Source organism: Eleutherodactylus coqui, chromosome 5 (assembly GCF_035609145.1).
Source record: "Eleutherodactylus coqui strain aEleCoq1 chromosome 5, aEleCoq1.hap1, whole genome shotgun sequence".
Classification (NCBI taxonomy): domain Eukaryota; kingdom Metazoa; phylum Chordata; class Amphibia; order Anura; family Eleutherodactylidae; genus Eleutherodactylus; species Eleutherodactylus coqui.
In genome coordinates, this window is record NC_089841.1 from 67544207 (window position 1) to 67558384 (window position 14178).

The window sequence follows — 14178 nt, forward strand, 5'->3', positions numbered from 1 at the left end:
CAATTTTAGTTTTCTTTAGACGCTTCCGAACCTCCTCCTGCGTTAGGTATGAGATATTTTGTGAGAGGTTTGTTTTATTCTCCTGCATCTCGTGTGGCATTTCCTTTTCTTTGGTGAATACACTTGAGAAGAAACTGTTTAGTAGATTTGCTTTCCCTTTGTCATCATCAATGATTTCTCCTGCATTGTTTTTTAAAGGGCCAGCGCTCTCCCTGCATATCCTTTTGCTGTTAATGTAGTTGAAAAATAGCTTCGGGTTGTTTTTGCTCTCTTTGGCGATCCGTCTTTCTGCTTCCTCCTTAGCAGTTTTGATCTTATCTTTGCATATTTTGTTTTTTTCCCTGTATGATTGTAGCGCTTCTTCGCTGCCTTGTTGCTTTAGTAGTTTGAACGCTTTCTTTTTTTCGTTTATTGCCCCTCTTACCGTCTTGTCGAGCCACATTGGTTTCCTTTTAGCTGAGTTTCTTTTATTTTTAAAGGGAATGAACTGCTCACATGAGGCGATTAGGATCCTTTTGAACTTTTCCCATTTGTCCTCCGTACTGATATTTTTGAGAATGTTGTCCCAATTAATGTTACCGATAGTAGTTCTAAGCTCATCAAATTTTGCTTTACTAAAGTTTAGTTTCTTTGTCATTCCCTGATAAGGCTTCCTATTGATTGACAGCTGGAAGTTGATTATATTGTGGTCACTGTTCCCCAAGTGCCCCTCAACCTGCACCCCCGTTATTCGGTCCGGTTTGTTGGTTAGTACTAGGTCCAGAATGGCCCTCCCTCTTGTTGGTCCCTGCACAAGTTGGTTCAGGTAATTGTCTTTAATTACTCTCAAGAATTTGTCACCCCTGTGAGATTTGCAGGTTTCCTTCTCCCATGTTATATCTGGGTAATTAAAGTCCCCCATGATAATTACTTCGTTTCGCTTTGACACCTCTTCTATCTGCCTTAGTAGTAAGTTTTCAGTTTCTTCTGTTGCTTTTGGTGGTCGATAGAAGACCCCTATCAGGATTTTGTTATTTTTTCCTCCCTGTATTTCTACCCACAGAGATTCCACCTGTTCGTCTCCTACCCCTATATCCTCCCGTAGCCTCGGCTTCAAGTTCGATTTGACGTACAGACATACCCCTCCCCCTTTCTGGTTCCTTCGGTCTCTTCTGAAGAGATTGTACCCCTGCAAATTCACCGCCCAATCGCACTTATCATCAAGCCATGTTTTCGTAATTCCGACTATATCATAGTTTTCATCAGTCATTCTCGCTTCAAGCTCACCCACTTTACCGATCAGACTTCTTGCATTTGTGGTCATACAATTTATATCATTTTTTTTGTTTTTTAAATTTGTTTTGTTGCTATTCGTACTTATGGCTGATCTATCAGTTCTAACTGTACTAACCCCACCCCCTGCTCGACCCCCATTCTCTTTGCTTGGACCCGGATCGGTAGTTACACTGGCTACCCCACTATTTCTCATTTTACCCTCCCCCCCAGTCCCTAGTTTAAACACTCCTCCAGCCTTCCAGCCATCTTTTCCCCCAGCACAGCTGCATCCTCCCCATTAAGATGCAGCCCGTCCCTACGGTAGAGCCTGTAGCCGACAGCAAAGTCAGCCTAGTTCTCCAGGAACCCAAATCCCTCCTTCTTACACCAATTCCGGAGCCACTTGTTTACCTCCCTAAGATCCTGCTGCCTTTCTAGTGTGGCTTTAGGTACAGGTAGTATTTCTGAGAAAACTACCCTGGAGGTCCTCGCCCTAAGCTTGGACCCTAAGTCCCTGAAATCATTTTTGAGGGTCCTCCATTGACCTCTAACTTGTTCATTGGTGCCAATGTGCACCATGACCACTGGATCCTCACCAGCCCCTCCCAGTAATCTGTCAATCCGATCCGCGATGTGTCGAACTCGAGCGCCAGGAAGACAACACATTGACATCACTTACAGTACGTCACTACTTGTTTCCACTGAGGCTCATAATCTAATTTCCAAATTCACCTATTAGTATGTTTTTGGAGTGTCGGAGGAAATTGGATTACCTGGAAGAAACCTGTGCAAACATAGGGAGAACATACAAACTCCATGCAGGATTTGTCCTTGGCCAGATTTGAACCCAGAACTGCAGTGCTGCAAGGCACTAATCAATGAGCTACCATGAGCTTTTCTCACTTATGCAGTGCCTCTACTGGTAAAAGTGAAGTAATGGTCCTTGGAAAAGGATCTGAAACATTAAAACTGGAGTGTTGTTATAAAATAGCAATTAGAATTCTAACTTCTTGATGTTGTGTAATAGAAGAGTTTTTTAGGACCTAATGGGTTCATACAGGATAGACGAACATGGCCGCTTTTTCCAAATCCCGCATGGCTACTTACAAGTTGTAAAGCAACCTGCCGTGACTTCAATGAGATAACTGGTCTATACAGTGATCTTTGGTCACATGACCCATATCTCAGTCACCATGTAACACTAGCCTATATTGTAATTAAGGGCCTCTTTATATGGGCCAACAATTGGACGCAGATGCCCGTTATGCCAGTGCTAATCCTTCCTGTGATTTCACACAGGAACGAGCATCACTGAGTGAATAGAGGTGGAGCAAGTCGGAATTGTTCTGGCCCACTGGCCTCCATTCACAGTAAACAGGCAGTCTTCATAAATGAATGACTGCCTATTTACATGGGCCGATCAGTTTTATGTATGCAAAAACTGAACAATGATGAGAAGTGAACAAATTCTTGTTTGTCGTTCAGTTGAGGCATTCGTTTACACTGAGTGGTAATCATTGAGATTCCTGCTGGATGCGAGAATCTGAACACTTTAATAGCTCCTGTGGAATTGCCCTAAGTTATTATTTTATAGTTACAATCAATATTATCTCCTCATTGCAAATTGGATTTATTTGCCAAATTTACAAACTTTTAGCAGTTAAAAAAAGACCAAAACAGTCAAACAAGAACAATTTAGATAGCCCAACACAACTAATATAACACGTGGTTTCTCCAAATTCACCACCAACTGTGACTTTTAAGGTTATTCATGTTGAATTTGGAGAAACAGCTTATTACATTAGTTGTGTTGACCTATTTAACAACCGTCCTCTTCTGCCTATCGCCACCACCCCCTTGGCGAATACATCAGCGCATGTGCATGGCATCGGCGAAGTTGAGGCGTCTGCACCTCAATTTACTGTGCATGGGCTGGAAAACGAGACGGGAGGCGTACGTCAAATGCAAGAGATTTCGGCGCTGCGAGCGCTGACATATTCGCAATTGGGGTGGCAGCTTGAGGCAGAGAAGGCCGGCTGTCCCATGGGACGTTTTGACTCAGAGTGATGGTGGTGCCACCTCTTTGACTAGAGGCGACGCATCAGTATATCAGGTGTGTTGGATATGAAGTTTGACTAGCTGTTACTTGCCTTTTTAAAGGCACAAAGAAGTTTGTAAGGTTATTCAGATGCGGTCTACCAGCGCGGTGGCAGCTGACATACCAGTTTCCTGCTGACGGATTCCCTTAAAATCTTCCAGTAAAAATAAATGTGAGCAGACAGATATTTCTTTCTTTCCTGTCTTATCCAGTCTGGACACATCGCTACGCACCGGTCTCAAATATCACTTTTAAATGGCAACGCACCATCTGTTATCAGCGGATTGTTCTAGTTCTCCCAGTGAGTGTAACCGCGAGGAGGGTGAGATGTCCTACTCGTTACCACCAGAGAAACCCGATCCGAATAGAGTTTGAAAAATATCCACAAAGTTAAGATCATAATTCAGATAGCCAGACAGTAAAATGGGAGAACTACAGTCAAGGCTGGCACATAGCCAGATCTAAAATAGGGAAGGGACTGTAAATGTACATACGCCCAAAGCTGCGCCACTACAGTACTTCTTTGAAATTGTATGATAAAGACCTTAAAGGGGTTTTCTGGAACATAGATATTGATGACCTGTCTCGGATATGTCATCAATATCAGATCACTGCTTAGGACCCCCACTAATCAGCTGTTTGAACTGGTTGTGGCGCTTAGGTGAGCGTCACAGCCACTACAGTGCATACCAGGCAGTAGCAGCTCCGTATGTTTCATAGCAGCTATGCCTGCATGGTAGATCAATCTCATTAACGTAAATGGTACTGAGCTGCTCTTAGGTCATGTGAACGATGAACATGATGTAACAGACCTGAAAGAGGCTGCAGCATTTGCACAAGCTGTACAACCTCTTCACACAGCTGATCGATGTGGGTCCCGACTGGCAGACCCCCCACAGATCTTATGTTGATGACCTATCGTGAAGATAAGTCATTAATATCTTAGACCCAAAAAACCCTTTAAGATACACCATCGGTTTGTGATGAATGGGCGACCCCCGTGAAGAAGGGACAACGTCAATCCTGTAAGTGCTGTGGGCGCTTCAGTGAGGGTCTCTCAGATTCAAGTCAAGAAAATGTTATGGCTCTTTCGTTTTCCTGGAAAGCGTGTGTCCCAAATGTCGGACCCAATCACAATTTGGCCCTGTCCTAAGCCTATAAAACTTTTAAGTCTTACATTGTTTGCTGAAGTTTTACCTCATTGAAGTCATATTATTACTAGTAATTATTTGGAAATTATAGTACCAGTGTTTCTGGTGGCACAATGTGCCACACAGCTCTGCTACGTTCACATCACACACACAGCTCTGCTACGTGCACATCACTCACAGCTTTGTTACATGCACGTCCGACACACAGCTCTGCTACATGTACCTCACATATAGCGCTGCTACATGCACGTCACATACAGCTCTGCTTCATGCACATCACACACACACAAAGCTCTGCTGCAAGCACATCACACACACAGCTCTACTACACGTGCGTCACACAGAGCTCTGCCACCTACACGTGTCACACACAGCTCTGCTACATGTAAGTCACACACATAGCTCTACTACATGCGTGAGTCACACACACACAGCTCTGCTACATTTGGTTGTCACACACAGGTCTACTACATGCATGTCATACACACAGCTCTGCTACTTACGCATGTCACACACAGCTCCGCTACATACATTCTTCATCCCATACACAGCAGTCCTGCACACATTGATTACCCCCTGGGCTCCTCCCACACAGGCGACTGATAACATGCTCCTCCATCTCACACGCACGGCTCTGCTCCTCCGTCTCACACACGCACGGCTCTGCTCCCCCGTCTCACACACGCACGGCTCTGCTCCTCCGTCTCACACACGCACGGCTCTGCTCCTCCGTCTCACACACGCACGGCTCTGCTCCCCCGTCTCACACACGCACGGCTCTGCTCCTCCGTCTCACACACGCACGGCTCTGCTCCCCCGTCTCACACAAGCACGGCTCTGCTCCCCTGTCTCACACACGCACGGCTCTGCTTCCCCATCTCACACACGCACGGCTCTGCTCCCCCGTCTCACACACGCACGGCTCTGCTCCTCCGTCTCACACACGCACGGCTCTGCTCCCCCGTCTCACACACGCACGGCTCTGCTCCCCCGTCTCACACACGCACGGCTCTGCTTCCCCATCTCACACACGCACGGCTCTGCTCCCCCGTCTCACACATGCACGGCTCTGCTCCTATGTCTCATACACACACTGCTGTGCCCCCCGGTCAGCTCTGGTCCTCCGTCTCACACATATTTGGCTCTGCCCCATACACTCTTTGAATAGATCCTGATGGGAAACAAACTACAGGTCCTGCATACATGGAGTGGAGAAACGGGGTCATGTGAACCCGACTCCTCCCTCACAGGTGACTGATCATATGATGGTGATATCATCCTAGGTCCTGTAAGCACAGGACTTCTGTCTGGCTCTGCAGGTTTTTAAAAAAGTTGAAGACCTGTGATGATGTCGCTGCCATGTGATCACGGGAGGAGATCAGAACCCAGATGACTGATCACATGATGGTGACATTCTCACAGGTCCCATGAGAACACAGCTGCTGTCAGGCTCTGCATGTTTTATGCTTGAGGACCTTTGATGACGTCACCATCATGCGATCAGGGGCAGAGCATGTAACACACTCACACACGGACTCATGGACAAGTGGTCCTTAGTACTTTGATAAGGACATTTGAACAAAGTGACCGTTAAAAACTGCACACGCTACGGGTATGTTCACACTGCATAATTCACAGCTGGAAAATATGACTTGGATCCGCCACTGAATTTGCATCAGAAATCTGCAACTGAGCCGCAATTTCTGCCACATGCAGAATTGTCCCATTCAATGGAGCTAATCCATATGAGAAATCCCGACACAGCTTTCACATCCAATAGTGACGTCACTTCTTTTTTTTCCCACAACTTAGATTTGAAATCTGTACATGGAAAAATCTGCACCAAGAAAACTGTGGCTCAGATTTCTGTTCACATCAATGGGACGCAGATTGCGTGTCACAATCTACCATGCCTAAATCTGTACATTTTTCAGTAGAATTGTATGAGTAGAACTTTATAAATTTAATTCCCTACAATGTAATGTCTGCCCACTGCAGTACAGAAAATGCTGCACACAATATACAATGCATGTCAATGTAGATTTATGTCTTTCATGATTTATGGAAAGCTGGATAACAGCCTGCGTGGGCTCTGCTTTACTTATGCATAACTTGCCATTATACTAGCAGTCATTTCATTATTAGCAGCTAACAGATTGTCAATGCATTACCTATAATTTCCTTAGAAAATCTAAAAAGACGCAAGAAAACAACATAATTTATGAGTTTATAGAAAGGAGACTAATATTAAGATAAGATGCAGTGCAGACATGACAAAAAGAGACATTCGTAGATATGGATGATCCTTTACAGGCCTCACTGTCTATGTTATGGTCCACGGTGAGATAATAAGGTAAGGTCCACAGCGGGTTCATGGGAACTAACTTAGGTATATTTACACTGGTGATTTTTACGCAACTTTCAAGCGGCAAGAAAAAGAGAAAATTGGTGAGACAGAGAAGTGTCGAGAGAGAGAGAGACAGAGAAGCAGCAAAAGAGAGAAGCGGTGAGAGAGAAAGAAGCGTCGAGAGAGAGAAGTGGTGAAAGAGAAGCGGTGAAGGAGAGAGAAAGAAGCGGCGAGAGAGAGAAGTGGTGAAAGAGAGAAGCGGTGAGAGAGAGAAGTGTTGAAAGAGAGAGAGATATCTGCTCCAAATATAAAGTGACACCGAATAATCGCCTAACCAAACAGATTTAAAAGTTCACAACAACCATTTCTCAAAACATTTTATGTTTGCATAGTGAACATCCGGGTCAATCTAGTAAAATACATTGTGTAACTTGTATTGTCTTTTGCTTTATAACAATTGACTCAAATTTTCATATAGACTTAGAGGAAGTAATTTTGCTGGTGACCTATCCCACCTCTGTATATCCCTCTCAAGTATGAATATGCCTGAGGCCCCAGTTATGATAACCGGAAAGGGATCCGCATATTGTGTTATTCTCCGTTGCCTAAATTGCATCCAATCCAAACATAAATGAAAGTAAGAAACTAAGTTTAAAAAAAACAAACGGGTGGGGTAGGTAATTGAGCTGGGGGAACCTAAGAACAGGGAAGATGAAAAATGGGGAAGCAGAGAAGAAAGACAGAAAAAGGAGCAGCTGTGAAGATGTGGAGCGTGAGTCATGAACAGAGATAGTTTATTGGGTTCTTAAATAGATGTATAGATAGAGTATCCCGTCTAATCCTGCTTGCTAGCCAGCTAGGGAAAGATGGTGAGTCTCGAAAGGCAAGCTATACTGTCCAGGTGGAGTAGAAATCTGTACATTCCTCTTCAAGATCAGAGAATCTTAGTTTCTCCATATGTTTTAAGGCATCATTGGTTTCTATCCATGCTATTCTCGGGATCGCATTATTTTGCTTCCAATATCTGGGGATGATTTGTCGCATTGCCGTGATAAAGCGCCATTGCAAGACTATTCTAAAGCTGGGCTCTTGTAGCCTACTTGATACAGTCATCTTATAAGACAGTATGACCAGAGCTCTCCAAAGAAAGATCTACCCAATGCCCTCTCCCATTTCCCCACTAAGCCAAGTTCAAAGCTCTCCATTTGTTCATATAGTAGTAGCCCATAGACTAGACAAATCATGTGTGTAGGCACTTCAGGGGTGATACATAGCTTTCAGTAGGGGTAAGATCTACTGTTGAATTTATGGGGACCAATATCCAGTTGGTAGATCTGAGTCAGCCTTTAATTCAAAAAGAGTTCTCACACCCCTGGGGCCCATTACATCTCGTACCCGGGAAGCTGTCACTTCTGAGAGGAATGAAAATTAATTTTATGGTAGAGTAGTTGGTAACTAGGGATTACCCACTTGACAACTTGATCAATGTCATGGCCACATAAATGAAAAATGAAAAATGAGCTTATTCCTTTGCCACTTGATTGGCAGACAATTGACATGGGCCAGTTGTCAGAAACAAGTATCTCTAAGAATGTTCATCCACCCAATAGTTGGCACGTATAAAAGGGTATGTACTCCTCTTCCCATTTAGGACACGTACACTGTAGGTCACACCAAGCATGAATGAGTATAGGGAAGCATGATACTCTGCCTAATGAGCATTCAGTAGACAACTAATGAAGGTGTCTAAGCCCCTTAAAGGGGTTGTGCCACTTCTAGCAGTTTTCAGACATTGTGCAGGCCGAGTCCCATTCACTTCAAAAGGGTTCAGCCTGCAGTACTAACCTGGACCACTGCATAATATACAGAACTGTCTGAAAACAGCTAAAAGTTGGACAACCCCATTAATGGTACTTTACCTCTTGGAACGCCAAAGGTTGTTGTGACTCCAACTACTAAACATAAGCAGATGGTCGTTTATTGGTTGGAAAGACAGACATGTAATGGCCGTAACTCTTGAAAGGTCTAGAAAAGACATCAGTTGTTGCTCCACAATTACACAAGAGGTCTGGGTGGTCATGTATTGGATGAGGAGTCTGGAACAAGCATGGACTGGTCATAGTACATACATTCATATAAAACTAGGTCTTCTATTGGCCTTTTACTGATGATCATACAGAGGAGTGATTGTACCATCCTTCCACTCAATCAAGATCTCTCCATGTCTCAGGGTAGGTGTGTTGGAATCCAGACTCGGATACTCTGACTGATCGACCTTGCCAGTTAAAGGGGATTGCTCATAGGGAGAACCAAATTTATGGTGAGGTTTAACATGCTTTGGCAGTGCAGATAAGAGTTTCCTTTTCCTGTAAAGTAAAATAGTATTTAGAGCACTGCAATATGCAGACCTTACATGCATTTATTTACAAATTTTGTCAAATATTCTGCATTATCCTTCTAGCAATTCATTAAACTTGACTTACTTGTTGATACGGACATTCAGTACTAGTATGATCACTCCCAGTATAAATGTGAAGGGGCTTAGAATCAACATGGCTGTTCTCCATCCACTGCCTGTGGAAAGAGGAGGAATACTAAATAAATGGTGAATCATGGTTGAAAATTCAGTGTAAATTATTGTCCTATATCTTTATAGGGATCAGAGCTCCATTTTCTGATACATACGTAGCTCCAAATTTTCATTTTTGCCTACAGGTTCTCAGTTGAGTGTTCATATATATTCACTTAATGTTTCCTATTAGTATGTTTTGGAGTGTGGAAGAAAACCGGAGTACCCAGAGGAAACCCACACAGCTTTCATGCAGATGTTGTCCTTAGTGTGACTGGTTGTCCTTGATGTTGCCCAAGATAAATGTTAGAATAGCACCACTTGCTGTTTCTATCCCAGATATGCTAGAAGTAATATACTAATACCACTCGCTGTATATATCCCAGATATTTCAGAACTAATGTTAGAACAGCGCCATCTGCTGTTTCTATTCTGTATTCACCTCGATAATTGCTCCAAGGTGGTCACAAATGCTTAGTCTTGTACATGGTCACACATGATCAGTTTTGCTTCTCTCTCTGCTCTTCTGGGTATACAGAGGGATTCCTGCTTCTGAAGTTGCTTTGTCTTTTCTGATGTCAGAAGAAATGTTGGGCAAGTGATAAGGCAGGAGACAGCGATAATTCAGTAAAACAAGACTGAGTAGGTGTTACCACCATGGAGCATTTACTGATGGGGACCAGACACAGAATGCCCTCCAATAAAAAAAAACGCAGGTGGCACTATTCCAACAGTAGTCCTGAAATATCTTGGAATATAAACAGTAGATGGTGCTATTCTAAAACTAGCTCTGGAATATGTGGGTATATAAGCAGGTGGAGCTATTCTAACATTAGTTCTGGAATATCCAGGGACATAAATAGCGGGTGGTGCTATTCTAACATTAGTCCTGGAATATCCAGGGAAACATATAAGAGGTATTGCTATTCTAACATTAGTCCTGGAATATCTGGGGATGTAAACAGCATGTGGCACTATTTTAAAATTAGTTCTTAAATGTCTGGGGAAATAAACTACAGGTGGCGCTATTCTAACATTAAGCCTGGTATGAGAGTCACAGAAAAGTGTACTGTCTCCTTTAAAGTTTCAATATTATAAGTAATCAAATAATATTTAACAACCTAACTGCATTTTTATATTCCCCTCCCTCCTTGATAAAACTAATTGACTTGTACTTTGGTTTTCAATATCAACCCCACTATATTTCTTATCTGGGCATCAGTTTGACCACCTCTTTATCTACTCTATACAAATGGAACTATCCCCCCTTGAATTAGAAACTCTCATCGGAGCTAGCCAAGTGGCACAATCCATTATTATCCTGGGTAGGAAGGATACATGCTATTAAGATTAATCTACTCCCCTATATACTATACCTCTTTCAGACACTACCTATACCAATTTCCCATATAGTTTTAGCAAATGTCCAGAGACTTATTTTCAATTTTATTTGGGTTTCTAAATGCCATAGAATTAAAAAGAATATAATTAGAGATGAGCGAACGTACTCGTCCGAGCTTGATATTCGTGCGAATATTAGGGTGTTCGGGATGCTCGTTACTCGTAACCAGTACCACGCGGTGTTCCGGTTACTTTCAGTTTCCTCTCTGAGACGTTAGCGCGCTTTTCTGGCCAATTGAAAGACAGGGAAGGCATTACAACTTCCCCCTGTGACGTTCAAGCCCTATACCACCCCCCTGCTGTGAGTGGCTGGGGCGATCAGATGTCACCCGAGTATAAAAGTCGGCCCCTCCCGCGGCTCGCCACACATGCCTTGTGACTTAGCTGAGGGAAAGTGCTGCTGTTGGTGCTGCTGTAGGGAGAGCGTTAGGAGTCAGTGTAGGCTTCAAGAACCCCAACAGCCCTTCTCAGGGCCACATCTACTAGTGTGCAGTACTGTGTTAGCACAGTATTTTTTTTTTTTTTTGTCCAAAATTGGATCTGCAGAGCATTGCGCCCAGCAATAGGGACAGAAGTGGGGGTTAGGCAGGGAGAGTGTTAGGAGTTAGTGTAGGCTTCAAGAACCCCAACGGTCCTTTCTAGGGCCACTTCTATCCGTGTGCAGTACTGTCCAGGCTGCTGTTAGCAGTGTTGCATTTTTATTTTTTTTTCTCAAAACCGGCTGTGCAGAGCATTGCACCCGGCATTAATACTACAGGGATAGAATTGTGTAGGCAGGGCCAGAAGACATTTATTATTCATTGAATACACGCAGTGGGGTCTTCCCTTTGCTAAAAAGGAAAAAAATTATATTTGGCCTGCCTGTGTCAGTCCTAAGGTCTGCGTGTACGTGTGTGCTGCGTGTACAACGTACAAAAATCTGACGCAACCAGCTACGCTTTACTGCAGCCTAGCGCCATTGTGTATCCTGACTGGCAAATACCTGCTCTGCTAGAGTTAATAACTCTGCTACACTATACTTGTGTGACACTTTTTGAGGGCCACACCACAGATATTAAACTTCTTGTTCATTGAATATACGCAGTGGGGTCTTCCCTAAGCTAAAAAGGAAAAAAATTATATTTGGCCTGCCTGTGTCAGTCCTAAGGTCTCCGTGTACGTGTGTGCTGCGTGTACAACGTACAAAAATCTGACGCAACCAGCTACGCTTTACTGCAGCCTAGCGCCATTGTGTATCCTGACTGGCAAATACCTGCTCTGCTAGAGTTAATAACTCTGCTACACTATACTTGTGTGACACTTTTTGAGGGCCACACCACAGATATTAAACTTCTTGTTCATTGAATACACGCAGTAGGGTCTTCCCTAAGCTAAAAAGGAAAAAAATTATATTTGGCCTGCCTGTGTCAGTCCTAAGGTCTGCGTGTACGTGTGTGCTGCGTGTACAACGTACAAAAATCTGACGCAACCAGCTACGCTTTACTGCAGCCTAGCGCCATTGTGTATCCTGACTGGCAAATACCTGCTCTGCTAGAGTTAATAACTCTGCTACACTATACTTGTGTGACACTTTTTGAGGGCCACACCACAGATATTAAACTTCTTGTTCATTGAATATACGCAGTAGGGTCTTCCCTAAGCTAAAAAGGAAAAAAATTATATTTGGCCTGCCTGTGTCAGTCCTAAGGTCTGCGTGTACGTGTGTGCTGCGTGTACAACGTACAAAAATCTGACGCAACCAGCTACGCTTTACTGCAGCCTAGCGCCATTGTGTATCCTGACTGGCAAATACCTGCTCTGCTAGAGTTAATAACTCTGCTACACTATACTTGTGTGACACTTTTTGAGGGCCACACCACAGATATTAAACTTCTTGTTCATTGAATACACGCAGTAGGGTCTTCCCTAAGCTAAAAAGGAAAAAAATTATATTTGGCCTGCCTGTGTCAGTCCTAAGGTCTGCGTGTACGTGTGTGCTGCGTGTACAACGTACAAAAATCTGACGCAACCAGCTACGCTTTACTGCAGCCTAGCGCCATTGTGTATCCTGACTGGCAAATACCTGCTCTGCTAGAGTTAATAACTCTGCTACACTATACTTGTGTGACACTTTTTGAGGGCCACACCACAGATATTAAACTTCTTGTTCATTGAATACACGCAGTGGGGTCTTCCGTTTGCAAAAAAGCGAAAACATTATATTTGGCCTGCAGGCTTGCACCAATTTATTTCCTGCCTGGGAAATCAAATCACTGGTAATACAGCATGCTGAGGGGTAGGGGTAAGCCTAGAGGACGTGGACGTGGCCGAGGACGCGGAGGGCCAAGTGAGGGTGTGGGCACAGGCCGAGCTCCTGATCCAGGTGTGTCGCAGCCGACTGCTGCGCGATTAGGAGAGAGGCACGTTTCTGGCGTCCCCACATTCATCGCCCAATTAATGGGTCCACGCGGGAGACCTTTATTAGAAAATGAGCAGTGTGAGCAGGTCCTGTCCTGGATGGCAGAAAGTGCTTCGAGCAAGCTATCATCCACCCACAGTTCTGCGCCGTCCAGTGCTGCAAATCCGAATCCTCTGTCTGCTGCTCCTCCTTCCTCCCAGCCTCCTCACTCCATTACAATGACACCTGCTCAGGAGCGGGAACACTCCCAGGAACTGTTCTCGGGCCCCTGCTTAGATTGGGCAGCAGCGGTTCCTCTCCCACCAGAGGAGTTTATCGTCACTGATGCCCAACCATTCGAAAGTTCCCGGGGTCCGGGGGAAGAGGCTGGGGACTTACGCCAACTGTCTCAAGAAGTTTCTGTGGGTGAGGAGGACGATGACGATGAGACACAGTTGTCTTGCAGTGAGGTTATAGTAAGGGCAGTAAGTCCAAGGGAGCAGCGCACAGAGGATTCGGAGGAAGAGCAGCAGGACGATGAGGTGACTGACCCCACCTGGTGTGCAACGCCTACTCAGGACAGGTCTTCAGAGGGGGAGGCAAGGGCATCAGCAGGGCAGGTTGCAAGAGGCAGTGCGGTGGCCAGGGGTAGAGGCAGGGCCAGACCGAATAATCCACCAAGTGTTTCCCAAAGCACACCCTCGCGCCATGCCACCCTGCAGAGGCCGAGGTGCTCTAAGGTCTGGCAGTTTTTCACAGAGACGCCTGACGACCGACGAACAGTGGTGTGCAACCTTTGTCGCGCCAAGATCAGCCGGGGAGCCACCACCACTAGCATGCGCAGACATATGATGGCCAAGCACCCCACAAGGTGGGACGAAGGCCGTTCACCGCCTCCGGTTTGCACCGCTGCCTCTCCCCCTGTGCCCCAACCTGCCACTGAGATACAACCTCCCTCTCAGGACACAGGCACAACCGTCT

The 14178-nt window shown here is 44.8% G+C and overlaps 1 protein-coding gene across 1 annotated transcript in view; it reads right to left on the bottom strand.

Annotated features, from left to right (window-relative positions):
* Positions 1–8812: 8812 nt before the first annotated feature.
* LOC136627503 (uncharacterized) overlaps positions 8813–14178 on the bottom strand; it is a 41128-nt gene continuing 35762 nt past the window's right edge. Inside the window, exons 5-6 of the mRNA XM_066602665.1 lie at positions 9334–9424; positions 8813–9216 (exon numbers count right to left, since the gene is read on the bottom strand). Of these exons, the coding sequence (XP_066458762.1) occupies positions 9012–9216; positions 9334–9424 (296 nt within the window). The 3' untranslated portion in view covers positions 8813–9011. The remainder of the gene's footprint in view (positions 9217–9333; positions 9425–14178) is intronic.